General features: G+C 39.4%; 4 protein-coding genes across 4 annotated transcripts in view; 2 read left to right on the top strand and 2 right to left on the bottom strand.

Annotated features, from left to right (window-relative positions):
- LOC104966697 (14-3-3-like protein) overlaps positions 1–12471 on the top strand; it is a 20593-nt gene extending 8122 nt beyond the window's left edge. Inside the window, exons 4-6 of the mRNA XM_010795928.1 lie at positions 9668–9831; positions 10674–10769; positions 10951–12471. Coding sequence (XP_010794230.1) covers positions 9668–9831; positions 10674–10769; positions 10951–11076 — 386 coding nt within the window. The 3' untranslated portion in view covers positions 11077–12471. The remainder of the gene's footprint in view (positions 1–9667; positions 9832–10673; positions 10770–10950) is intronic.
- The window catches only part of hexa (hexosaminidase A (alpha polypeptide)), a 189123-nt gene that overhangs the window by 143733 nt on the left and 18903 nt on the right, over positions 1–26487 (bottom strand). The gene's annotated exons all lie outside the window — the stretch shown is intronic.
- LOC104966698 (polyadenylate-binding protein 1) lies at positions 14681–20823 on the top strand. Its single transcript, XM_010795929.1, has 14 exons — positions 14681–15409; positions 16473–16666; positions 17186–17301; positions 17576–17715; positions 17840–17934; positions 18025–18162; positions 18472–18567; positions 18660–19026; positions 19136–19246; positions 19359–19492; positions 19625–19709; positions 19927–20057; positions 20227–20326; positions 20443–20823. Exons 1-13 carry the CDS (start codon positions 15217–15219, stop codon positions 20317–20319), a joined length of 1893 nt encoding a protein of 630 aa, XP_010794231.1. The 5' UTR covers positions 14681–15216; the 3' UTR covers positions 20320–20326; positions 20443–20823.
- Positions 21268–23967, bottom strand: afp4 (antifreeze protein type IV). The gene is made up of 4 exons (NM_001303288.1): positions 23936–23967; positions 22542–22610; positions 22321–22444; positions 21268–21605 (listed from the first exon to the last, which is right to left on the bottom strand). The coding sequence occupies exons 2-4, from the start codon at positions 22588–22590 to the stop codon at positions 21392–21394; spliced, it is 387 nt and encodes a 128-aa protein (NP_001290217.1). The 5' UTR covers positions 22591–22610; positions 23936–23967; the 3' UTR covers positions 21268–21391.

Genomic DNA, 26487 nt, shown 5'->3' with positions numbered 1-26487 from the left:
TCTTCAGGCAACGGGAGCCCAGCAGCGACAGTGACATCAAGGAGCCTGTTGAATGCTCAGAAGAGACCATCCTCAGGTGATGGGAGTCCACCAAACGGGGCCCCATCCAAGAGATCACAACCTCCACTGGATGTATGGAAGGACCTAGTTGCACATTTCCCAGGGAATACCAAGAGAGGATGCTGTAGACACTGCAGTAAAGGGTATACAAACACCCAATGCACCAAGTGTGACGTCCGTCTTTGCTTTTCTGACAACATAAACTGTTTTTTGGACTACATATTTTATAAATGACTATTCATAAAAAATATGACTGATGTGTGATTATTATTCATGCTATATACTGATATAGGGCTAAGTAAGCAATCAATCCTGCAAATCAACCCTTAGTTGTTCAATATATTTATTCAGACAATGTGAGTAGAAATACAGGAATTCTGCTCCCACGTAAGCCCAACGTTGCAATATTACAACATTTCGATAAAAACTTACCAAAACGTAAACATTTTGAAAACTCTTTAATTTCTGCTCCAGATGCAACAACATCTGAAAGGTCAAACAAATAAATTATAATGTTTTTCTATTTTTGGACTTTACAGGGTTAACAAGAAATAAAAAAAAGATTTTGCTCAGTGGGCTTGAGCTCAGTTTGCCCACCACGTTATGCATCTGTGTTCATGAGTGTTAGTAAAGTTTGATAGTGCTTGGAAACCTCCATCTTTTTCTCTCCTACTTTAAATGTGTTTTTATCCTGTCTCTTCCTCTGTTGATCGACTCTCTGTCTGTGTGTTGTTGTAAGAAACGGACCCCACCTGTATTTATCTAGCAGTTCCATTCAAACACATACGCAGAGAGCTGAGGCTCAGGTGCTCTGTAAAACAAATTGGACAAGGGAGGATATCATTTACAGTTCTGCACATACAAATGCTTGCTCTTCACACACACACACACACACACACACACACACACACACACACACACACACACACACACACACACACACACACACACACACACACACACACACACACACACACACACACGCAAAAACACACTAATGACGGTTTAACTGAATCTAAAACGACATTTTGTGATTTCCATAAAAGAGGGCCTGAAAGCATTCATAACCAAAGGCCCATATTTTGTCATGCAAACACGTTCAGGACATAAAACCAGTTTAGAAATTGCATCCCAACCGTTTCTGAAGATCCGTCTTGGGAGTTTATCTTTTCTGCATGTTTTTAAAATAAGCCTGCAGAAGTGGGGAAAGAAGATCTGAGAGTTTTGATAGCTGTTTCATGAGTAAAATGGTGTTGGAAGATGTTGTTGTACTTTGATTAGTTAGAACGATAAAATCAGCACATTTTCCGTTTAGTATTACCCATTAATTACGTTTAAAGATCATATATTTAAACGTTTTCATGATTTTATTTCTACCATTTAAAGTGTCTTTAAATGTACCCAATACCCAACGACTGCTGTTACACTAGAATCTCCCATTAAGAGATTAATCACTCAATCAATAAAACACTAACTAAAACAACAAAAAATGGAGTATTTACACACACACACACACACACACACACACACACACACACACACACACACACACACACACACACACACACACACACACACACACACATTTTTGCTCTGGCAGGTTAATCCCAAACTCTTAGATCTTCTCATACAATGGCTTCATTAAGGGGACAATGGCATTGTGTCAACTAATGACAGGGCTCCTCCCTGCCTCCTGTCTGCTCTGAGATCAGCTCAAACTCAGACACTCACACACAAGTCATTATGAACATTCAGAGGGGGGTGCAAAAAGGTTAAATCAGTGTATGTGGAAGCAAGACAATCTGTGGTTGTGTGTCTGAGGCCAATATGTGGATACCTTCCCCACAGACTTTATCCCTGTGGTTTTATAAATAAAAATGTTCTAGGACAAATAAAACCTATGGCAAATAACTTCATTTAGAGCGTTAAACCTAAATAGCTGCCCGTGTTTCCACGTTTTCTGTGTCATTTTGGGGCTTTCAATGCACGCTTTTAGTTTGCTTGCAGGTAAGGTGGGCCTCTACCTGACTCACTGGCCAATCAGAGCCCGGCTCAATCTGCACCGGCCAATCAGCGTCAGACTCGCCCTCACCTTCAATTCTTTTTCACAGTGAAAGAATTTCGGCTAAAGCTGCCTCGCTGCCATTAAAGCAAGCCTAGGCAAATATTATAATTCATGGCAGCAGGATGTGTGGATATTTGTCATAATATGCGTACTAAGTGAACGCAAGACAGAGTGATTGGCTGTTTGCGGACAAAAGCGGCTCTAGTACCTGCCAGGTGGAGAGAGGGAGAGGGAGAGGGAGAGGGAGGGAAAGAAGCGGGGCGAGAAAAGTCGACTTACCTGTAGCCCAACTTCTGGCAACTCACACACTCTATTACCTGCTCCGACTTGAAAGTCCAGTTTCACAAGGAATAATCGAGGAAGCTAAATATGTCACAGGAGACAGACAAGTAAGTGATCGAGCCCGCGGAGAGGATGTTTGATGGTTCCCTCTAACGTTTTATTTTTACTCGCTAATTAAATTAACACTATTTTGTTGTAAAATTGGATTTGGCTTTTGTATCATATGATAGCAAGAATGTCTCGTTCTGTTTGTATTACTGTCGGATATTTATGACTTATTCAACTTTTTGCTTTGAGAAAAAAAGTCAACTTGGTGCCGTGGATTTCATAAGAGCTGAATTCGCCATTTTTGACTGGGGAAAAGCCTCAAACTGCAAGACATTTATTTTTATTTCACGATGATGTCTTTGACTGATAATAAGACTTTTAGCTCTATTTTTGCAATACATTTTGATATTGTGAGGCCTACAGTGCGCAATGGATCTACTTGTGAATGTGGACAGTGTGTGTTGCCTGTGGGCCTATGTGTTGTTCTCTAACACCAGAAGCTATACAAAAGAATTAAGGAGAAATTACAACTTTTCAACTGTATTCAGACAAGTAAAAAAATAAGGAAAACCGTTTACCTACTATTTTTAAGAGGGTCTGTGCTTTTGAATTATTTATTACACTTATTTTTCTGAAATAGCAGAGGAGGCCTTGGCTCACAGAAATCTCAAAATGTTATGGAGGGTCTGAAAGTTTAATTATGCATCTATTATTTAGCTTCACATTGCTTACTACTAATTCATATCTGTATTGATGATAATCCAAGTGAGTGATTATGACTATATAATTGTTTTAACTAAGATAATGTTTTAATGTGATAATAAGCATTCATTGTGTATTTTTAAACAACTACATGTCTCTTAGTGTGACTGCAGTGATGCTGCTTCATGCATCCTGCATCAGCAATGCAGTGACAACAAGTGCCACCATTATGGCCCACAGGTGTTATATTAAGTCAGATTCACCTGAGTAGAGTTGTTGAAATCCTAAACATCACTCCTGCATACGTCTTTGGTCTTTTTATACCTGCCTGTCAGCTCTCTACCTGCCATGGAGAAGTCAACAAGACATAGTCATTTATACCTGATAATATGAGAAAGTAATGGGGGAACAGCTTCATACTGATGCCTATTTTTTTCTACCATTAGTCTTTTTGCTTTAACGGTATTTATCATACATACTGACATCAGATAATAAAGACGTGGTACATGTTTTATTTGGCAGGTATATCTGGCAGACAGGAGTTAATGCCAATTAGACAACCACAATATAGGCCTATAATACGCCTAGTTGTTTCATGTTGTGAATTAATATCCAAGATTGTACAGCATATTTCACAGTATAGTATTCCTGATTAATATTTTCTGTTGATCTTAGTTAGATTTTAGCACAATCAAATGAACAAAAACTAAATTATTGTGAAGCTACTGCATCATACTTCCAGGACTCTTGCTGAAGGTGTGACATTATACTGATACTGATCACTGCACAACAAGTGCAAGTTGACACATCCAGAGGCTCTCCTGTGATTGGCTGCGTTCACAGTGATGTTGTGACAACAATGTGTGTTTAACTGGTCTGTGATCTTGACTTAAGAGGGCCTACACAGAGTGGAGAGACAAACCCACATAAACACATAACACTGGCTACTATATTTGAATTTTTCATTATTTTTCAATTGATATTAAGAATAAAAGTAAGTGATCTGAAAGTTTGAACTTTAGAATAGTCTTAACCAGCAAGAAATAAAACGTTATTACCAGTATTTGAAAGCAAGCAAACATTAGCATTTTGATGGTGCAAAAATAAAGAAAAAACGACAGCTTACCTTTATATAAGACGATGAAAATGATTGAAAAAGAGACTCAGCGCACTCATATGTTTTTCTTATTAGTAAACAAACTCTCAGGCAGAGAGCTTTTCTAGGCGAGAAAAACATTTCAAGGTAACTGTAGGCTTTGGTATAATGTACTATAAGTTAAAGACAAGTTTGTTTGATCAATTGATCAGGAATTGTTGGTCCACTATTCATGCCGAGTCTGAAGGCCTCTCAGTACCAACAAATATGTCTATCCAACAACGAATTTGAGTTTGGAAATTAAATGAATGGTCAGCATTTGTGAAGCTTAAACCTGCAATTTAATTTGTGTCCATTTGAAATGTGTCCACCAGTAAACGTCTGGTGGTGGTGGTCCCCAACGAGAACTCTTACCCCGCGGTGCGGCGTGCGTACACCAGCGAGGACGAGGCATGGCGGTCGTACCTGGAGAACCCGCTGACGGCCGCCACCAAGGCCATGATGAGCATCAACGGGGACGAAGACAGCGCCAACGCCCTGAGCCTTCTCTACGAATACTACAAGGTGTGGAGGGCTTCATGCTTTTCTTTGTCTTGTATGATGATAAACTGCATATTTGTTGGTATGTTGGAGAGGAGGTCAGACAGAAATGTGGAAGACGTCACCTCATGTTAAGAGAAAATGTTTCTAAAGATGCAAAAAATTAAAAAAGATTATGTAAAGCATGTTTTGAGATTTACTTGACTTTTAAGTAAGAGCTTGTTTATAGTGTCTTTCTCCCAGGTTCAACCATAAACCTTGAGGACTTTGTAAAAAACATGTCAGCTGTGCTTATTTCTGTTCCATCAGATGGAAAAGCAAATTGATAAAAACAAAAAATACAGAAAAAATGAATAAATATCATATTCATTTGAATTAAATAGCATACTTTTTGGGAATCAAAGATTTTTAAGCTACACTGACATAATGGTTAACATCATTATGTTTGTCGAACAAATCAATTATTTCAAAACACACTGATTATTATTTAACCACTTTTCTAACTGCACTTATGTTAAACATACATTGTGGAGAGTACTGTAGTTAACAGGCAGGAGCTATTTTAGGCAGTTTCAAGTCATGGCATCCCATTCTATCAAAGAAAAATGTCAGGTACAGTTTGAAGGCCAACATAACACCACTCTTTGTTCTTCCTCCCAGGTGCCTAAAGAAAAGAGAATTCTGCCAGTGCCGAAAGTCGTGGAAATTACAGAGGAACATGAGAGGAGGTCAGTGAATTTGTGTCTCCGTGACTGGTTCAATGTTGTACATGAACAGACAGAGAGAAAAGAAATGTCAAACATGTAGTTGCTAGCCTTTCCCAGCAATGTATGGAATTAAATCCTGGAGCTCAGTGTTTGTAGTATTTGACATGGTGCACCCGTAGTAAATGATATTACATATGGAGCAGTGAAATGGAAGACTTGTATGAAGAATAAACACACAATTTCCATAACACAATAGTTATATGAGAATAGCACTTTTAGCAGGCATGTGTGCAAAGATCACTCATTGTTTCACTTGAAGCACTGAGACAGCAGCACAGGATAGATTGAGGCCAGTGAAAACGTCCTGTTCCCTGTAAAAAAAAGAAGAAGATCCAAAGATTTCATGATTTAATGGGTCTCTGCTTTTGTAACATTTATCTACAAGAATGGTAACTCCAGGTCTCTCTTTTTCTGAATAGAAGAACATGGAATCTTTTTTTTTTTTTTAAAGCAATAAAACAGGTTAATATATTCAGACACACCTATTACAGGTGCCCTGTGGAGGTTTCTTGTAGATACAATACAGTTATATGTAGATACAGTGTTACTCACAAACTAATCTTTGAGACCTGACAAACATGTTGACAGTTTTTACTCTAGTAAAGTTAGACAACTTTGTAAAGCAGACAAGGATATACAGGATTATTCTGATAGTGGAAATTTACCAAATGTAGTGTTTTTTTCCCTATATCATTGGATGGTGTAGGAACTGTTATTGTCCAATATCCTCCAATTTCTATTAAAGCACACAATACAGTGCAGTCATTCAGTAGGAGTCAAAAGTAATGAAAAGAATAAAAACTAAATGTTATGTTTTTGTTCAGGTCTGTATTGCCAAGCAACCCCGGCAGCCAAAGTGAGATGGAGACGGTGGACAACCGTGTTCAAGTCCTCAAATCTGTCCCCGTCAACCTGTCCCTGAACACGGAGCACCAGGAGAGCAAACGGGACCACTACAGCAGCTCCAGCGAGGCCGTGTCGGCGGACGGAGGTTCGCCGGCGCTGGCCCACGTGAAGGCCGAGGTGTACGCGCCCGTCTTCATGTCGGGGGCGGGGCTTCACTACAGGGGGGAGGGAGAGGAGCTGTCGTCAAGGGTGATCTACGAACAGAATCCCTACGAGGTGACCACGGTCAGCCACAGCTCGTATGTGAAGGAAGACCAGCAGAGTCCGCCCGACAGCCCGTACGAGGAGGAGAGAGACATGGTGAGAGTCTGAATACATACTGAGTGATGACAGCATAAAGAAAACATCAAACTAAAACAGTGCTTTCCAGTCTGGTGGGGTCACAAAATAAATCTGAGCAGTCATGACATAATTCAATCCAAATTGGAAATTAAAAACAATAAATTACATTAATAATTTCACCTGAAGAAATTATTATTAATTATTTTTCTGAATTTTCTTTAATAATTCCTCTTTTTTTGTTAAATACTCGACCGGTTGAACCTTTCCGACGCTATTTTAAATGACTTTTTTTCTATGTAGAACTTTAATACATATATAATGCTTTTTTTAGCAGGATAAAAGCCAACACGTTTAGGGAAAACAGGCCCAAAAAGCGCAGTATAACAGTTAATATTGTATGTACTGTATTACTGGGTCTAACTTCGTTGGTTTTTAAATTCGTAAATTAGTAAATTACAGTGAAGTAAATTATCAGGCAAACTAGGGGTTGTTAAAAGACAATATGGGAAATGTAGTGAGGCACAATTATTATAACAAGAGAGAGGATGGGAACATTAAATGTACATGCAATGCTGCAGTTTTTTTTTTTAAAGGTACGCAAAGATGGATGGATGTTTAAATATTATTCATTGATAATTCAAAAGTTAATTACCTCAACAGAAATCTACAAATAGTTATTGAATGTTTTCACTGTTTGCCTGAAATCTCCATGTCATTATTATTTATGAGAATATTGTTTTAAAGCATTGTTTGACCAGTTCCTCTCAGGCTAAAAGAACTTCAATGATTTCCTCTTTCCATGTGTTTTAAGCGTTCTCAACAGAAGTACCACGCACCTTCCTCTCTGGCCCCAGATGGCTTCATATTTCATGAGGAGGGAGTGTAAGTCCTTCAGCATACAAACATATACATTTGTGATCCACAAAGGCATGCAAAAGTGTGTGGTGCACCCCCATCCCACATTGTCTAATCAACTACTATCTCTGTGTGTGTTTGTGTGTGTGTGTGTGTGTGTGTGTGTGTGTGTGTGTGTGTGTGTGTGTGTGTGTGTGTGTGTGTGTGTGTGTGTGTGTGTGTGTGTGTGCAGTGACAGCTTCCAGTACACGTTGGACGCCACCCGCTCTCTGCGTCAGAAGCAGGGCGAGGGACCGATGACCTACCTGAACAAAGGCCAGTTCTACGCCGTGACGCTTAACGAGCTCAGTGCCAACAAACGCCTCCGTCACCCCATCAGCAAAGTTCGGGTGAGGGTTCCTGCCAAAAAGTTATCCCAGTTTAATTTATTTAGCTGTAGTTTATATTTCACCCACAAAAAACACTTAAAAAAACTGCATAGTCTACCTAAAGTGACGAAACCTCTCTAAGCTATCTTTTGTGCAATAATGTAGAGACACTGGCTTAGTTGAATAATCAAAGACGTGACCATCATTTATTTGTTTTTCTCTTCTCAGAGTGTGATCATGGTGGTGTTCAGTGAAGACAAGAACCGAGACGAGCAGCTGAAGTACTGGAAGTACTGGCACTCCCGCCAGCACACAGCCAAACAGAGAGTCTTAGACATCGGTAAGACAGATTTATGAACGTTAGACATAGCCAGACTAGCAGTTTGACTCTGTTTGCAGTCTTTTTGTTAAGCTAAGCTAACTGTCTCCTGGCTGTGGCTTTGTATTTACTGCACGAGAGAGACATGATAGTGGTATCACTCTTGTTCATGTAATGCTCAATTTCTTCCTGCTTTCTTCAAAACGTTCTCCTTTTGTTGAATTAATCAAAACACATAAGCCGAAAGGCAACAACAGATTCATCTTAATGCCAGTGCTGCACTCAGCCAATAAACACATGGGAGCCTGCCTGCAGGCAGCAGTCTCAGGACACCTGCACTCTGAGGACACCTCCACTCTCAGGACAGGAAGTGCACGCTAAGAATTCCAAAATAAAATCACCTCTATCAGTACAGCGCCACTTTCCAAACAGGAAATGCACGCAAATACAAAATAAAATCATATCGTGACACTTATTATATACATATGTATATAAAGATATATATTTATTATACTGAACAAAAATATAAATGCAACACTTGTGTTTTTGCTCCCATTTTTCATGAGATAACTCAAAGATCTNCAACCGGCCGCCGATCAACATCAGCCGATACTCACTCTCTACCGATCGATCGGTGCTCTCTAAAAATGCCGATTGCACGACGTAAAATGATGACATAAAATACATGACACTTTTCTCTGTGCGCGTTTTATGTCATCATTTTACGTCGTGCAATCGGCATTTTTAGAGAGCACCGATCGATCGGTAGAGAGTGAGTATCGGCTGATGTTGATCGGCGGCCGGTTGATTGGAGCATCCCTAGCTGAAACAATTAACAAATGAGTTGATCAACATATTTATTACATTCTGTGGAACGAAATAATTATTTTGTGGAGGAAATAATCAGCAGGTTAATGGATAGTCATAAACAGCCCGGCAATTTGGGCATAAGAAGGGCTTAGGTGACGTATCTATGAATTGAACTGCATGTGTAAATATTGGCATATGTGGGAGGCTGTGGCTCAGTGGATAGTTCGCTAAAATTCGAATCAGGGGGTAGCATGTTCGAGTCCCACTGCAGTAGGCATGTCGTTGTGTCCCTGGGCAAGACACTTCATCCCAAATTGCTCGGGGATTGTCCACAGTACTGAATGTATGTAAGTTGCTATGGATAAAAACGTCTAAAAAGTGAAATGTAATGATTGCCCGAAATATATTTTAGAAGCAGGAACATGCACCGTCTTGCACATACAGATTCTGAACAAAGGAATGTACTCTTATCCGGCAGTCAGCTATTAATGTGAACAAACCTCAACAGGTAGCTCTTTCCAATTCAGTAAAATCTTCTAACTGATTGATCTCTCTTTCTATGTACAGCAACCATTACTAATTCACAAGAGGCCTACCAAAAAGCCTTTGATATCAGCATTGATGAAATGCCCGCAACCCATCCCATCCGCCTAGGCCTCGCTCTCAACTTCTCTGTCTTCTTCTACGAGATCGTCAACTCGCCTGATAAAGCCTGCAAGCTGGCCAAGGAAGTAAGGACTGCCATTTTCTCATATAACTGTTTCATTTCAACTTTTTTATCTTGTGAAAAGCATTATATGATGTTAATGTGGGTTTGTGATTCTGTAACAAATGAGTTAACTTAGAAGCGGAAGTGTTTTTCCTGATGTTTGAGTACAAAGGGACTTTTCACCTTTACTAATTTTAACTTGTCATAGGAAGACAAGGTTAAGGTGGTATAATTTCCTTATAAACGAACAGGTGCATTATCACAAGTTTTTCAACAATTTTCAAACCTTGCATTGTGGTTTTCTGCCACAAGCTGTCATGAATCGACTTTTATTCAGACTTTATCCGCATGTTTTCAAGACCCTTTTTGAATTTTGTTAGTTTTTAAATGAATGTTTTTACTGGCTCCCGGTACAAATAGAAAACAATTAAGTAATTCTAAATGGTAGAATCTGGCTGCAATGATAAACTACCATGCTGTCTGCTGTTAGTGTTCTGATGGATCCCCAAGCGATAGTAGGTACTTATTGTGTACATAATGAGCATTAGTACATCAGTCTTACACCATAACAAAAACCATAAAATACCTTGGTTTTACTAATTTTCCGATGTACAGTTGTTGTTGGACAGAAATGCATCATGTCAGCCCGTACCTTTGACTAAAGCTGTTGTACTCAACATTTTATCAAGTACAGCAGGAATGTACACGTTATCTTAAACCTTGTTCGTGGCTGTTAGCTGTTGTCTTTTTTTATCCATTATCATCATTTCTTTTAGTTTTTCCTTGCATTTTTTTGGGTACAATTTTCGGAAGCCTAAACACATGTTCTTTGGAAGCACTGATGGCTGTCTGTGTCTCCTCCAGGCATTTGAACAAGCCCTTCCACAGCTGGACTCCCTCAACGCTGACTCCTACAAAGACTCCACCTTGATCATGCAGCTGCTCCGTGACAATCTGACAGTAAGTGTGTCATCTTCATTTCTGTGTCCTAAAATGTCACTTTCTGATCTCACTTATCTCTGCACTGGTTTGGTTGATTTTGACTTATAAGTCATCTAATTCTACTAAATGTTTGAAATATTGAATTGTTTCCCATGATTCTTAGTTTACACTAATCTCAATATCACTTGCTCTATTGCAGCTGTGGCAGTCAGACGCCCAGGCTGAAGAGCAGGAGCAGGAGCAGGAGGAGGGGGACAAGGAGAAGGAGAAGGAGAAGGATGACAAAAAAGAAGAAGAAGATAAGAAGGAGGATGCAACTGAGTAAAACTAATCTTCAGAAGAAAAAAAAAAAGCAAGAAAAACACATGTTTTACCTCTCACCAGCCTAAGTTGTGTGTGTGGCTGTGTGTGCATACACATGCACGGATATGTATGTTTACACTCTACTCACAATGTGTAAAGTACAGGATGTGTATGCAGATACACTGACGTGTATGTGTGTTACTTGTATGAGCACCTCCACAGAGAAAAGAATGGAATAGATCTCTCTTTTGTTTCTTTCGAATATACTTGTGTCAAACAGTGGATGTTTATTTTTTTGTTCATTGTTTAGTCCAAATGATGTCCCCTTTGTTTAGATCCAAATCTGCCCCATGTTCTTCAACCTTATCACCGTAGCAAACTGCTGCTGTTGCAGGAAAACACAAACAAAAAAACCTCTAAGTGTAATTTTGATAATTTGTATGTTTTACTTGAACTCAATATTTACAATCATTTTGACACGCGAGTCTAAAAAAATCCTTTGAACCATATACACTGTTAAAATAAAAAAAATATTGTTACAGCAATCAGAAGTCACTAAATTTAAGATCTCGTTTGAAAAAGCAGTGATCATATGATGGAGGGACTTACCTTGGTAAAGATCTATAACCATATTGGGTGTATCCATCCCGCCCTGTTGGTGTCGGTGTAGCAGATGGTGTATTTATGGATGGTACACTTGTCATTGCTCTTTGTGCATTTGGGCATAGGAAAGGTTTTCTGTATGAATGGCCACTTGGGAATACTGTATTTAAACTTTGGTTTGGTTGAGGGTTACATTCCATTTTACTGACATCTATTTCAAACTCGGTGAAATGTGTACACTATAATTTCCTGCTGTTCTCAATAACAGATGACAAGGTATGGAAAGCCTAAGATTAAGTGAACAACTTGACAAAAAGGCGCAATACTGTAACTTTTGATATTTTATCTGTTCAGCAGTGCAGATGATACTTTTGCCATGTGCTCTCATGTGGCTTTCTACTCTTTTTCTATTCAGGTGTTTTGTATTTTCTTTTTGTGTATTTTATTCCCTTGAATATTGATTTGACTCCTGGAATGTATGTGGTTCTCAGTAGTATGGTGTGAGGGTTAGCCGTGCTTTGAAACTGGCAGTTTCTGCTTAGGATTTAGCTTGAACCAGGTGGTTTACAGTAACATTTACCTTCCTTGAAAGTACATTGTGAAAAACTAAAACATGCCTAAAATCAACTGATTATTAAAGTAACTTGGTAGGAAGCTGCGTTATGACAATTTAGTAGTAACAAAGTAGTGCCAGTTTCTTATAATTAACAGTATCTTGGTTTTAAAAAGATGGGATGCAGGATTCAGAATTAACACTGAGTATGTTATTTGATTATGTGCTTTCATGTAAGTGGAATTAAAACATTAAATCAAGTGTGCTGCGTTTGCTCTTTGTACATGTGGAATGACTTTTACAATGTATTAATGCAAATGATAAGCCGTGTGTCAAGTTTTACCATGCCAAGAAATCCGAGTCTTGGCATGGTTCATACAACAACAACATGGGTTATCTGAGAATAACCCATGTAAAGGCATATTCCACCCAAAAAGGATAATTTCTCGCATTACTCCATTGTGAGCAAATAGCCAAAAAGTGTAGAAAAGTCTAGAAACATTGAAAAGGACACCATTTTTATTTTTCCATGGGGACATGAAAGAACAAACAGTTCAACTGAGTAATTGAAACAAATTGCCATTTTGTGGGTGAAATGTTTCCTATAAAGCATTGCATTTAGGTGATATAGCCGCTTGCAACGTCCTCTAAAAGCACACCGCCTTCTTTGAACAGTGGCTGATTTAATGTTAGAACTCTTATCTAACAAATCTAGACAGAACACTACTTTTGATTTCAAAGGATGAAAAGGCTTTATTTGTAATAATGCACAATAGCTGCTGTGTAGTTTTAGCAACAATGCGACATACAATAAACTAAACATAAAAGTGAAAGACAAAATGATTCAAGTAATTCGCCAGAACAGCAAAGAAAATAGAATGAGACAAAAACAGAATATAAAATTAAGCTGATGCGAGGCCAATGGGACACTTCGGTACACTGATGAAAGACCTGTGAAATTAAAACATTATGAAGCTAATATCATTTTTTATTTTATTCCGTTACCTCCCTTGGTTCTGGTGAATAAAAAAAAAAGATTCAGTAGGAAAGCACAATAGAAAGGGCAGCAGAGCTCTGGTTTGATTTCAGATGGATACTAGCTTTTCACTGACAACACTGCCCTCTGCAGATGATAGGGCTTTGTGGGCCATGTTGTGGTGTATGTATGGATGTAATTTTGTTCAAATTAAGCTTGACTCACTTTTTTAATCTGCAGTTCCCTGTCAGTGTTAAACTATAATGTGTTATTATGTTGCATTAGACTGCTGTAAATGTTTAAATGTGTGCTCTTTTTACATGTTGGTATATACGTTGAATCTACAGCAAAGCATAATTTTCTCTAGGATCATCATGCATCCCTAAAAAGTAAACTTTTCATGTGCTCAAAAAAGCATGTTTTGCACAAAAGGCACAAATTCAATGTTCAGGTTCACAAAAACGTATAGTCATCACATCTAGATACATGTTTTTCACTGCAGCAAGCCTCTGAAACATATTATTATAAACATATATTCAAATAAGTGCTTCAGATTAGTATCATACCTGAGTAAATGTATTTATTCTACCATACTATAAAATATCAAGGGTTTAGTTTTCAGTCAGTAGGCCCATTTCAGTGACATTTGTGAGCTATTCAGCTCAGATCAATGGCCAGAAACAGATCTAGTGAAGTGAGTAATGTAGCTCTGTCTTCATTTTCACTCTGATAGCAGCTGATAACGCCATAAGAGTTACACCCCAGCATATGATGTATGAAGGCTGTAGAAAGCATATGTTTATAATGGGAAGGATTTGTATAAGACAAAAATAAAAACAGCAGAGCTATTCATATAGGTAAACCTTTCAACTACATGGATATTAAATACACCTTTCACACATGACTCTTGCTTGATATTTGCACATAATAGGTGTACTCAATAATACACACATGGTCTGGCATTGTAAAGGATCATGTAAAATAGGAATATAAATGTCCAACATGAAATTGCAGGAAATAGTTTGTCAAACGTGATGGTGATGGTGTCAGATGCAAAAGCAATGTTACTGGAAATCATATGATGTAGAGTCTTGCACGATATCATATTTGATAAATGCCCATGCACACGTTACGTATCAAATGCGGAATGCCGTGTTGCGGTAAAAATCTCATAAGGCACGGCAGGTCCATTACATCCTGACTGTAGGCGACGGTATACTAGCGGGTATTTAGTTTCGCCTGTCGATCCACTCAAATGCAGGGGGTTTCACGTCGTCCCCATGCAGCACTACTGAACAATGGCCTATTGTGGTCAACACAATAAGTCGATTTCACCTTTAACAATTCGTTTTTACTTGATTTCATCATCATGCGTACAGTTGTGGTTCACGCCCCCTTGTTAACTTGTTTTACAAATATACTGGAACATGATTGGTCCGTTGCAGTGACGCGTCCTCTGGTATATATATAAACTCTTCCCGGTGTGTCCTCCCCCTCTACCCCGGCTGTTAGCGCTGTGTGAGTGCGTGTGTGCTCCTGAGCCCGCTCGGCACACGTTCTATAAAAAATAAAAAAAAAACAAAAAAAATTCAAAACATAAAATATACAAAAAATCATTTTTATTTCTTTTTGTAACAACGGTGAAGCTGGAGTAGACCCTGCGCATTGGACGGTAACGTATAAGATCGAGCTAGCTAACGTTTAAACCGAAGACATTTTTGTTTCAGTCGACGTCGTACCAGCTCCGAAGCGAGGCCTTAAGTCACGTTTATTCGCTTTTAACATCGCGTGTCGCATTGAGTTACAGTTAAAATTCATTAAGAAGCGGACATAGTTCGATTTTAAACGTATTTTGTTTACTCAAAAGCCGTAAGACGCCAACGGTTGTAAACGTCTACCATCAGCATTCTGCTTAACTGACGTGACTTATAACGACCGTTGGAGAACCACACGTTCGAACAGACGACAAAAACTTTTGTCCGGTTATAACATCAAAAATCAGTCTTCGTCCAAAAGAACTCCGCTAGAACATGAACCCCAGCGCTCCCAGCTACCCCATGGCATCCCTGTATGTCGGGGATCTGCACCAAGATGTGACCGAGGCCATGCTGTACGAGAAATTTAGCCCAGCCGGAGCTATCCTATCCATCAGGGTCTGCAGGGACATGATAACCCGGCGGTCCCTTGGATACGCCTATGTCAACTTCCAACAGCCAGCGGACGGTGAGTAATTTATGAAAATGCCGAGTAAAATGTGTGAAATGTCTGTTTTTAACATGCCATGCGGTGATAAGCGAGAGCTAGCCTCCTTTTTCTTTTTTTGCTACACGTGACTGCGGCCGACATGTTGTCGGTATAGGCAGGGTCTCCTCATGTGAACCTCCCAGCAGTGGCGTAGCAGAGAAGAACCCGGCCCTGTCCACCATAGTAATGTAGCAGCGTGCTGCTGAAAACTAAATGCCTCTTTATCTCTGTTCTGTAATGACGACACCCAAACTGTTCGGCCTAAAGTGCTGCCTAAACCGTTTATTTAATCCTCCCTGAATGCTAACCGGTTAGCTTTGTTGTGGTATGAAAATTCCACTCTATATTTCAAACGTTGTCGGTTAGTTGTTAGAATTTCAGCCCTGCACACCATCCAACATCGATGCATTCCCCGGTTATGAGCATTGCTTTGCCTAATTCTTCAGAATTAATTAATTTGCCCCGCTTTGGGGATATTTACGGCATTAAAACAGCAGAAGTATAGTGCAGATAAAGGGAAGAACAAATACGTTCGTAGTTGTAAAAAAAAAAGGGAGGCTTAAAAAACAAATTGCAGATAAGTTCACCATGGTCAAAAGTAGCAGCACATTTGATTTATAAAGTGACCATATGAAATTGGCAAATAATAAAGTGTAAAATGCACCAGGGTAGATTCCAGTGTTATTGCAAATTATGGGTATTGCAGTCTATGTGGGTGGTGCATAGTTTATTTAGATTTTTCCGAAATATAATCTGTGGAGACTTTTGCACAACAACCCCTTTTTAATATAGGAAGTATTATGGTGGTGACTGTAGATCTAGCCCTCTAATGCATATGAAATAAAAATATGCTCTTAATTATTAATTTATCTGCAACTAACGGTTATTGTCTGTCGATCAACAAAAAAACCAATTTATTTCTAAAGGTTTTTACACTTGAACAAACAATGAAATGATGTTCATTAACATATAATGTTTTATTTGAAACCCCCTTAGATGTACTGAATAATGTAACACGTGCTAATTGTGCTTTTCCCCTCAGCCGAGCGTGCACTGGACACCATGAACTTTGACGTGATCAAGGGGCGGCCTGTGCGCATCATGTGGTCGCAGCGCGATCCGTCACTGAGAAAGAGCGGCGTGGGAAACATCTTCATCAAGAATCTTGACAAGTCTATCGATAACAAGGCTCTATACGACACCTTCTCTGCTTTCGGCAACATCTTGTCATGCAAGGTAAAGGACAAGTGACCGACTCCCCATCTTTTTGTTTCCAACCGGAAATACGGGGCTGCTCACGCAGAAGTCATTGTTATGCCAAAACATTTAAAGTGGTCATTTGCATGTGTGTGCTATGTAAATGTACTGGAGTTTTTTTTCATTGTAAAATACTTGCCCCCCACTTTTTACCCCTCAAAAGTCAGTTTCTGTTGCCTTCTGCCCATCAACCGAACAGTACATTTGTATGTAGATTAATATTAGCTCAACTTTATATATTTTCCCATAGCAACCAAGCTACGAACCAAATTCATGCAACATTGTTGAAACAATTGAGATGTATAAAAGCAACAGTCATTTACTGTTAATCAATTGTTGACTAAATGATCAACTTGTTCCTGAATACAAGGCATGCCACATGAAAAGACAGTATTATAGAAAAATCTAATATTTGAAGTGTGGTCGAATAACTATTTGAGGTTGAATTTACTGCATGCGTGTGGATTTTAAAAACAGCATGTGTTTTCTTTCTCTAAGGTGGTTTGTGACGAGAATGGCTCTAAAGGCTACGGGTTTGTGCATTTTGAGACTCAAGAGGCAGCTGAACGAGCCATTGAGAAAATGAATGGCATGCTCCTCAATGACCGAAAAGTGTAAGTTAAGGTTTAACACATTTAAAACCGTCGTGCATACTAATGTATGAAATGGGGAAACTTGAGTCTTTGTTCAATGAATGATGCTTGAGCACTTTCAGTCGGGAATTCTTTGCAAAAGTGAGTTAATACATGGGTTTAGCAGGTTAAGACGCAATAAAAACAAATTATGATGCTTAACATATGCAATTTGCATTACTATTTTGATGAGCAATATTTTGTGTTATTACTGTAGTGTAAGTGTTTTAATATGTTGCTAAATGTCCATTTGCAGATTCGTGGGCCGTTTCAAATCCCGCAAAGAGCGCGAGGCCGAGTTGGGTGCCCGCGCAAGGGAGTTTACAAACGTCTATGTTAAGAACTTTGGTGAAGACATGGATGAGGAGAAGCTGAGGGACGTCTTCAGTAAATACGGTCAGTCAGGGTGTCCTTGTTTCAAAAATATTGATTCCTGTTCAAATGAATACAGTATTTTATCCTCTGCAGTATAACATGGGGCAACTTTATAGTCCTTAAAGATATTTTCTCTGTTGTCTAGGGCAAGCCATGAGTATCCGAGTCATGACAGATGAGAGCGGAAAATCTCGAGGCTTCGGGTTTGTCAGTTTTGACAGGCATGAGGACGCCCAGCAGGTAAGAGTTGTGCCGACCCCCTCGATATACATGCATGCGAACGAACGATAGTTTTAACAGCGTTGACTAAGTTTTCTTGTTTTTTCACAGGCGGTGGATGAGATGAACGGGAAAGAGTATAATGGCAAGCTCATCTACGTTGGCCGTGCCCAGAAAAAGATGGAGCGACAGACAGAGCTCAAGCGCAAGTTCGAGCAAATGAAACAAGACCGCATGACTCGCTACCAGGTCAGTTTCCTTTTCAAATTATGCATTTTAATCAAAGCTGCTTCTTTTAAATCCCTTCTGTAATATTGTTTGGTCAAGCTTGTTGAAAGAATGCAGCTTTGTCAAATTCGGTGCTCTCTCATCAGTAGGTTGCACTGGCCAAAACAGCTGCAACAGTGACTGTAGTTCATGGGCCCCACATTTCTTCACCATGGATTTTGGGGATAAATATGTATTACAGACAAATACCTTTAGATTAGATAAAGCTTTTGTAATGAGTCATATTCTCAAAATAAATCCCAAAGTTAAAACTACTTGTCTTTTTTCCAGGGTGTCAATCTGTACGTGAAGAACCTTGATGATGGACTTGACGATGAACGTCTGCGAAAGGAGTTCACACCGTTTGGCACAATAACCAGTGCCAAGGTAATGCCTCAGCTATTGGCTTATACTATATCATTTATAGATTTACCAGTGTCCAATTTCACTCATCTATTCTTTCTTTTTTTGACACTCAGGTCATGATGGAAGGCGGACGCAGCAAAGGTTTCGGCTTTGTCTGCTTCTCGTCCCCGGAGGAGGCCACCAAAGCGGTGACAGAAATGAATGGACGCATTGTAGCCACCAAGCCATTGTATGTTGCCCTGGCACAGCGGAAAGAGGAGCGTCAAGCTCACCTGACCAACCAGTACATGCAGCGCATGGCCACTGTGCGCGCAGTGCCAAACCCAGTCATCAATCCCTACCAGCCAGCCCCGCCGTCTGGCTATTTCATGGCAGCCATACCGCAGGCCCAGAACCGTGCTGCTTACTACCCAGCTGCTGGGCAGATGGCCCAGATCCGCCCGAGCCCCCGCTGGGCCACACAAGGGGTCCGGCCACAACGTAAGCATCTCACACTTCCTCACATGTCCGTTCATCATTGTGTGTATTCACTGTAACAAAATAAGTTGTTTGTCTCGTGTATGATACCATTATGTTTTTGTGCTCATAGATTTCCAGAACATGCCAGGTGCGATGCGTCCCTCAGCACCACGCCCTCAGACCTTCGGTGCCATGCGGCCGTCCTCCCAGATGCCCCGCATGATGTCCACCCAGCGTGTTGGTAGGTCACCTGTACCAAGTCAATATTCCATCAAACTAAACACAAAATAAAGCTTCCCTTTCTGGCTGCTGCTTTTCTCTTATGCGTTATTTTTCTGTCCCTCTTGCTGTAGCTCAGCCCATGGGCCCCCGGCCAGCTGCTGCAGCCGCAGTTCCTGTGCGCGGAGTCCCTCAGTACAAATATGCCCCAGGAGTCCGCAATCCCCAGCAGCACATGCCTGCGCAGCAACAAGTTGCCATGCAGCAGGTACGAATGCACATTTTTCAAAAGGCCACACTGACTGACCCATGCATCCCTGCACATTTGAAAAAGTTCAGTATGGACCCAAATGTTTTTGTTTATCTGACTTTTAATCCCTCCCATCTTCCCTCCCATCAGCCTGCTGTCCATGTTCAGGGACAGGAGCCTCTGACAGCCTCCATGCTGGCTGCCGCTCCCCCGCAGGAGCAGAAGCAGATGCTGGGTAAGTGTCACCAACATTTCTACACATACACACACTATGTTAGCCTGCCTTCAGCTCTCTGTCCTTATTCTTCCATCTCTGTCTCTATCCCCTACTTTACCTTCTTCGCTGTATTAAATACGTATGTATATAACATGTATTTTACGTGTTGTCTCTAACGGGTCCTTGGTGAGTAGTTTCCGCTGTATTAAATCTTCATTGTCTGTCACATCTCTAGGTGAGCGTCTGTTCCCAATGATCCAGAACATGCACCTTGGTTTGGCCGGGAAGATCACCGGCATGTTGCTGGAAATTGACAACTCAGAGCTGCTCCACATGTTGGAGTCCCCAGAGTCTCTCCGCTCAAAGGTAAGAACTTGAGGAACATTTCCACCAAAGGATGAAAGTTTATTAATTTTAAGAAATCATCTTGCCTAGTTTGCACTTTTTAAGATGCAGGAAAGATCTTGTGGCAAACGGAGCACTTTAGAGATGGCCCCATGATGTTTTGCTAACAATCTACAACCTTATCTTGCAGGTGGATGAGGCGGTGGCTGTGCTTCAGGCCCACCAGGCTAAGGAAGCCACCCAGAAGCCTGTGCCAACCCCGGCTGGAGTCGCTACTGCCTAAAACCATGGTATGACTACCTTTCCAGAGAAGGATATGACATCTCATCTCTCATTGCTGTCACTTGTGTACTTGACGAGTTGTGGAGTTATTCGTATCACTGATTGTATTTTTGTGTTTTCACAGGTGTTGGACATCTTGAGACTAGCTTCACCGATGGACAAAATAAATAAACAATGAAAAAAATGAAAATACACAAAACAAAGTAAAAATAAGTGAAATGATATAATAAAAAATGCCTATGGTAACAAGTCTCCAACCAGGCCTAGATGAACAAACACCAGGCCTGGTTTGTTGAGTTAAAATGAGAAAATAAACAAAAAATGGAAAAAGTTAAAATCAAAAACTACCAGTTCATGGAGGGTTTTAGAAGAGAATTCTGTGACATTGAATCATTCCTTTCTGCCATTTTATCCCTTTTAAATGTTTGGATGTGTGGGCTTTAGAAGCCTTTTATTGTGAAATGTCTTATGACCTTTGCTTGCTTCAATAAATCTTGGAAAAATATTCTGTGTGTTTGTCATTCTTCGGATGTGAAACTACAGAAAAATACCGTAAGCCAGGCGTGAAATATAATTACATTTGCAGTTACCAGATGTATCCTGGTAAGAGTTTCAATAGAATTGGAGGATGAAACCCCGTTAATTTGTCACTCATACATGCACACAGAGTGAAATGTGGTCTCTGCATTTAACCCATCCCAGTACTAACAGTTGTGGGGGGGGGGGTGCTTTTGCTCAAGGGCACCCCAGGACCTCTGCAAGTAGCAGTCCACACTCCATATTTAGGTCTAATCGGGAACTTGAACCGACAACCCTATGGCTCACAGCCCCTACTGACTGAGCCAATGTTGGCATATTCACAACTCCAATTATACTAGATGCTAAAGTGGTCTAAAAACATGCACCCATCATACACACACTCACACACAATGAAGTGGACAAAGTGCAGTTGCGTTTCAAGATTTTATTGTGCTTTGGGACAGATGATAATGTCAACAATCACTGAAACACTTGTATTTCTGCCTGCACGGTGGTGGTGTGGCACATCTGCATCTTTAAGGAGCACTGATCAGTTAGTTGGCGATGGGTGCGGCTGGCCTGGTCAGCTGCTGCATGATGGCGTCTATCTGCTGCTGGAAGCTATCGATCTGGGGCTGGAACTGAGCCTGCACGTTGGCGGCCAGGGGCTTGATCTGGGCCTCGGCGTTGGAGGCCACGGCCTGCAGCTGCTCCTGGATTTGAGCCACCAGGGGCTCCAGCTGAATCTTCTTCTCATTCACGAAGCTCCTGTGGGGTACAACATGAGCACCATGAGACAAAAGCACACATACTAGAATACAAAAAACAATCTGACCTGCATATTACACAACTGGTTAAATAAATAAGTGCTGTACTTATATACAATTGTGTCCTTTATGAGTATTTGCAATATTTTATCTGAATTGCATAATAAGGCAATTGTGGTGCTTTTTACTTTATATATAAAGCTCTAATTACTTGGCAGTAGATATTTATATATGCACCCTAAAATTGAAAGTTATATTATGATTTATTCAGTGGCGGAAAAAGTAGGAGAAATAAAAATAAAAAAGACATGCATCAATATATACTTAAGTACTCCTTATACAACATTTCAGAATTATATTATTTCACTGGATTATAATTAGATATATTTGTCTTCAGCACTTGTTTACACCTCCTTATACTGTTCATAGTGTAAATACTTCAGTTGTTTATATCTGTCAGATGCATGTATTTATAGTATACAATGAATTACACTGCATTACTAACAGCATGACGTTGTTTTAGTACTTTCTAATCTGTCTAAGTGTACATTCATATAATTCATTATGTCATCATATATTGTAATGTATTACATATTAATGTAGCAATAATCTTAATCTCCAAAGTGATTTACTAAAGCTGTATGACAGCCAGTAGATGTTCAGCCCTCTGAGGAGTGACTGAACTCTGATTTATTTGGATGTCTGCCTGTACTCACGTAGCCTGGTTGGCCAGGTCGTGGGTGTTTATGATGTCGGTCAGCTCCCGAACCATCTTGTCCTTCATGTCCTCAAGGTATCGACCGAGCTTTTCAAGATCAGCACTATCTTGGGCAAAGCTTCCTGTGGGTTTAAGGAAAGTCAATATTAAGAATGTTTTTCTGCCCAACAGAATACATGCACTGTCAAATTTGAAGAAATTAAAATGTAAAAATCATACCTTGTGCCAGAGCAAGCAGAACAACGGCTGCGATGAGGGAGAATTTCATGGCTGCTGAGTGGAGGAGACCTACAAAAACAAATATACTCAATTATTATCTATGTTTGATATTACCTGGGGCTTGATAGTGCTGCGTGATCCTCTCTCTATTATTTATTTTTTTGTAATAAAACCAAAATGAAAAGCATCAAGATGAGTCTGTTGTTTTCTGAAGTTGAATAGATATTTGTTTCTCAATCAGATGACTCACTGATGAAAGTTCTCACATTTTCCAGGAATCACAGTCAGTCTTCTGATAATAAAATAAATATTTTCTAGTTTGTCCAAACGCCCACATGTCAACTTGTAAACTTTATCTGGCTTATCAGGGACGTCCTGTCAACACTAATAGGTGAACCTTGACTTTGGAGTAATTTACCACAACAATGTGTTCCAAAGGTCACAAAGTTAACCTTCATGTTTTAGAGCAACAAAACAAGATTTCTTTAGTAGGCTATTAATACATCTGTTGTGAATTTAGAATAAGATATGTTTAAGGAGAAAGAATATTTTCATACCGTTGTAGCCCACATTTATTCACCCAATTTAAAGTGCCTAAAATTCTTTTTTTTTAACCAAGTTATCGCAACGTTTTTCCTCTTCTCTTCCACTATGCTTCTCACATCTCAGTGGTGAATACTACTTTGGGTCATTTATTTATTATTTTAAACTTTTAATTAAGATTAAAATCTGATTGGCCATACTTTGCCTGATTCCATACTATTGTCACAGTTACGTTAAACATAAAGGACATTTTAGATAACAAAAGCAAGTACTTCAGAACCGGAAAATGTTTGGCAAATTAACAATGGACTTCAACAAGTTTCAGAATTTGGTTGTTAACTGAACAGAAGACGTTTAGATGATTTTACTCATGTTGACCATAGTATACTTTATACTACCCTGATATAGAGTCAAACATGATTTGTATTATCTCCTTTAGACATCATTTTCAGTCAGAGTATCAAAATAGAGAAACAGGTTTGCTTCTTAAAAACAGCTGTTGTAGATGAGAAATCTAAACCAACATAACATTTTTTAACAAACTAATAAAACTGAAACAACTAAATTCAAAGAAATAGATTGAAAGGGATCATGCCATAACTTTATATAAACGTATGACATTGAAGACTTCAGGAGCAAATGCTACCCATATTTAGGAATTTTAAGACATGTCTTTCCTTAGTTCAAATTCACCCCATCCTATTGTCATTATTAACATCTGCGCTCTCTTCAAATCTCTAAGAGACACGGCACATTTAACTTTCAATGCGTTACATTTCAGTCTTAAGTTTGTGGACTTGTCTCAGTAGTTAAAGCCCATAAGCAAATGATACTAACAGATTCAGACTTACCTGTACTGCAGGAGAAAACTGGACCGGATGGTGCCTTCCTGCTGGACTCCCCCACCTCTTATAGTCACACATGCTGATGCAGCGCCGCCCTCCTGTGAATCTGATTGGACAAGATAAAGCAACAAAACATTATTGGAGTTTTGGGACAGTGAGGGGATCACAGCGCCGACCCTTGCTGCTCATCTGCCACCTAGGCAAACAAAAGCAAAGTCCCTTTGCTGACTGTCCAACACTGGAGTGCATCTTATCATGGTGATTAAATAAAACGCTCAATTACTGAGAACAGCATCACCACGATGACGTCGAGGCCAAACTTTGTTATTGCCACATCAGCTGCAAAATATATGATAAGAGATAAGACAACTGAAAGACTGTCCTGTTTTATCCCTGCTTATTTCATTATTGTTTTAACATACCCTGATTAATTTATAATTATTTTACAATCGTTCACAGATTTTGTTACTTTTGTCAATAATGACACCCTAAACTAAGCTTTTAATTGTATTTACTCAACTTTACTTCAATTACGGTTGTAATGGGATCATGATTCAATAATTTACATTTACAATAAGGGATGAGTCATAAATGACCATTCCTTAGCTTTCATGGTATTTTTGTAAGGCACTGATTAACTGTGATTGATTGATGGATGTTGTGATACAATTCTTGGAGCATTGAACTGAAAACAAAATGAGTACACGGGAGAACTGCAAATTGACGTCAGGTTTTGAGAATTGACAATGTTGACAGAATTACTCACAGTTGTGACAGTACTTTCTGCCCAAACCAACTCTTCTCTTCCCCTGCTCTTAGAAGCATAATCAACATTACATTACAAGATGCTGCAAGTCCTGTCCCTGGCCGGGTCACACTGTCCTGTTACTGTCTGAAAAATAGATTGTTTTATCTTCATGTCTAAGACAAAGCTGTGGTTGAAACCCAAGCACAAAGAAAGTCCAGCCTCATCAAACTGGTAGAAACCGCTTCCCCAAGGCTGGAAAGAGAGCAGTTTAAATTATCAGAATATAGACTAAAGGGCCCTGTGAATAATTTCCTATAAGAAGAGATCTGTGAAGTTTTCATGTTGAGTGGTGTGTTGCCATGACATTTGGGACAGAATCACGTTCCCTTGAATCACAAGGCCAACATTTCAATTAGTCCTGTACAGATCTGCAAAACGAATTAGGTTCCCATCAGCCTCAGCTGTGCTCTCTGTTAGCTAGCAAAGGTTAGCATGTTAAAACTAAGATGTCATGTTGGGATGTAGCTCATTTCATCACTGTGCTTAAGTATTGCCTCACAGAGTTCCTATTGTGGTTGTGAACTTACTATTTATTTACCAGTGTTGGGGAGTTGTTGTTAGGGAGGAAACGGAATTTTGTAGCTTGCTGGTAGTTCAACCACTTTTATATTTTCATCAATGATAACAGTGATTCAATGGTCGATTAGAAATGTTTTGCCTTTTAGTTGTTTCCAACCTTTTATTTTGGGTTCGAAAGGAATGCTTTTTATTTTATTTTCCACTGTAATAACCCCCCTTTGACAAAACAGACCACGTTTTCTTTCATGCATTAGCCATCCCAAGACACGTGACCTTTGACCTTTGTGTAGTGCCTGGATGACCTTGTGTGAAGACTGTTTTAGTTATTAAGATCGTGAAAGTCCGATGTTACAATACTCACAAGTAAACAACAACTTTGTTATTTTAAAGTAAGTAATACAATGTGATCCTTATTTCTTTAGTGGTATTGAGGTTATATCTCAGACGTGAACAGAAGAAACGAAGAAAACAGAACAATGAAATACCATTTTAATTTGGCATGTGACTATTTTGTTTAAGCCTTTTCTACAATTTATATCACATATATACAGTATATAGTCAATCTAATCTAATTGTTTTACTATTTAAACAAACTTGTTCTAAGTACCTTTAGTTAACCAAACTGGATTTCTACTTAGAGTAGCTCTGCTGAATAGTTCAACTTCTTCCTTTGTGACAAAGTTGGTGGCTTGCAAATCTATGGTTTTAAAGTAGCTTTCCTAACACTGTTATTTACTATATATATATATCATGAACTCTGATTATGTGCTTTTACTAAATGTCTACCTTAACAGGTAGGGAATGAGTTCAAGTTCAGTGTCCTGTTTGGGAGTGAATACAAAACCTTACATTTTAGAGTTAATAGTCACAAAACACTGTAGTCTTTTAAAATGTCAGCTGTTCTTTCCAGCAACATATGACATTCGTTATTGTGGATTAAAAACCTTCTACCTTTGGTTTACATCCAACAGGGTGTTACTGCAGTGCTACCAGTTTATCTTTATGGCTGTTGTAAAATAATTAATTCTCAACCCCGAACCCACCCCCAGCCATAAACCAGTCAACACAGGGGAAAATTGGGAATACAGGGGAATTATGTGAGAAGTTTGCATAAACAACAGGAGCTGTTTAATAAAACTTGAACAACAATCCTTTGAGTCTCTTTCATGTACTGGAAAAACCCTTCACTGGAGTTTTAAAAATCAGGTTTTGACTTTAAAGCTTGATGGAA

This window comes from Notothenia coriiceps, unplaced genomic scaffold, assembly GCF_000735185.1.
Source record: "Notothenia coriiceps isolate Sejong01 unplaced genomic scaffold, NC01 NC01_scaffold00037250, whole genome shotgun sequence".
Classification (NCBI taxonomy): domain Eukaryota; kingdom Metazoa; phylum Chordata; class Actinopteri; order Perciformes; family Nototheniidae; genus Notothenia; species Notothenia coriiceps.
Note: the sequence above shows the minus strand (reverse complement) of the source record. Positions and strands in the feature narration are given on the sequence as shown.

Bases quoted from the DNA above. Each gene is read 5' to 3' on its own strand.
- LOC104966698 (XM_010795929.1), top strand. From the start codon at position 15,217: ATGAACCCCAGCGCTCCCAGCTACCCCATGGCATCCCTGTATGTCGGG. The intron at 17,716-17,839 runs GTCAGTCAGGGT...TCTGTTGTCTAG, and splicing joins GGACGTCTTCAGTAAATACG to GGCAAGCCATGAGTATCCGA. The intron at 20,058-20,226 runs GTAAGAACTTGA...CTTATCTTGCAG, and splicing joins CAGAGTCTCTCCGCTCAAAG to GTGGATGAGGCGGTGGCTGT.
- afp4 (NM_001303288.1), bottom strand. From the start codon at position 22,590: ATGAAATTCTCCCTCATCGCAGCCGTTGTTCTGCTTGCTCTGGCACAA. The intron at 22,445-22,541 runs GTATGATTTTTA...TTAAACCCACAG, and splicing joins TCTGCTTGCTCTGGCACAAG to GAAGCTTTGCCCAAGATAGT. The intron at 21,606-22,320 runs GTGAGTACAGGC...TGTACCCCACAG, and splicing joins GACCTGGCCAACCAGGCTAC to GAGCTTCGTGAATGAGAAGA.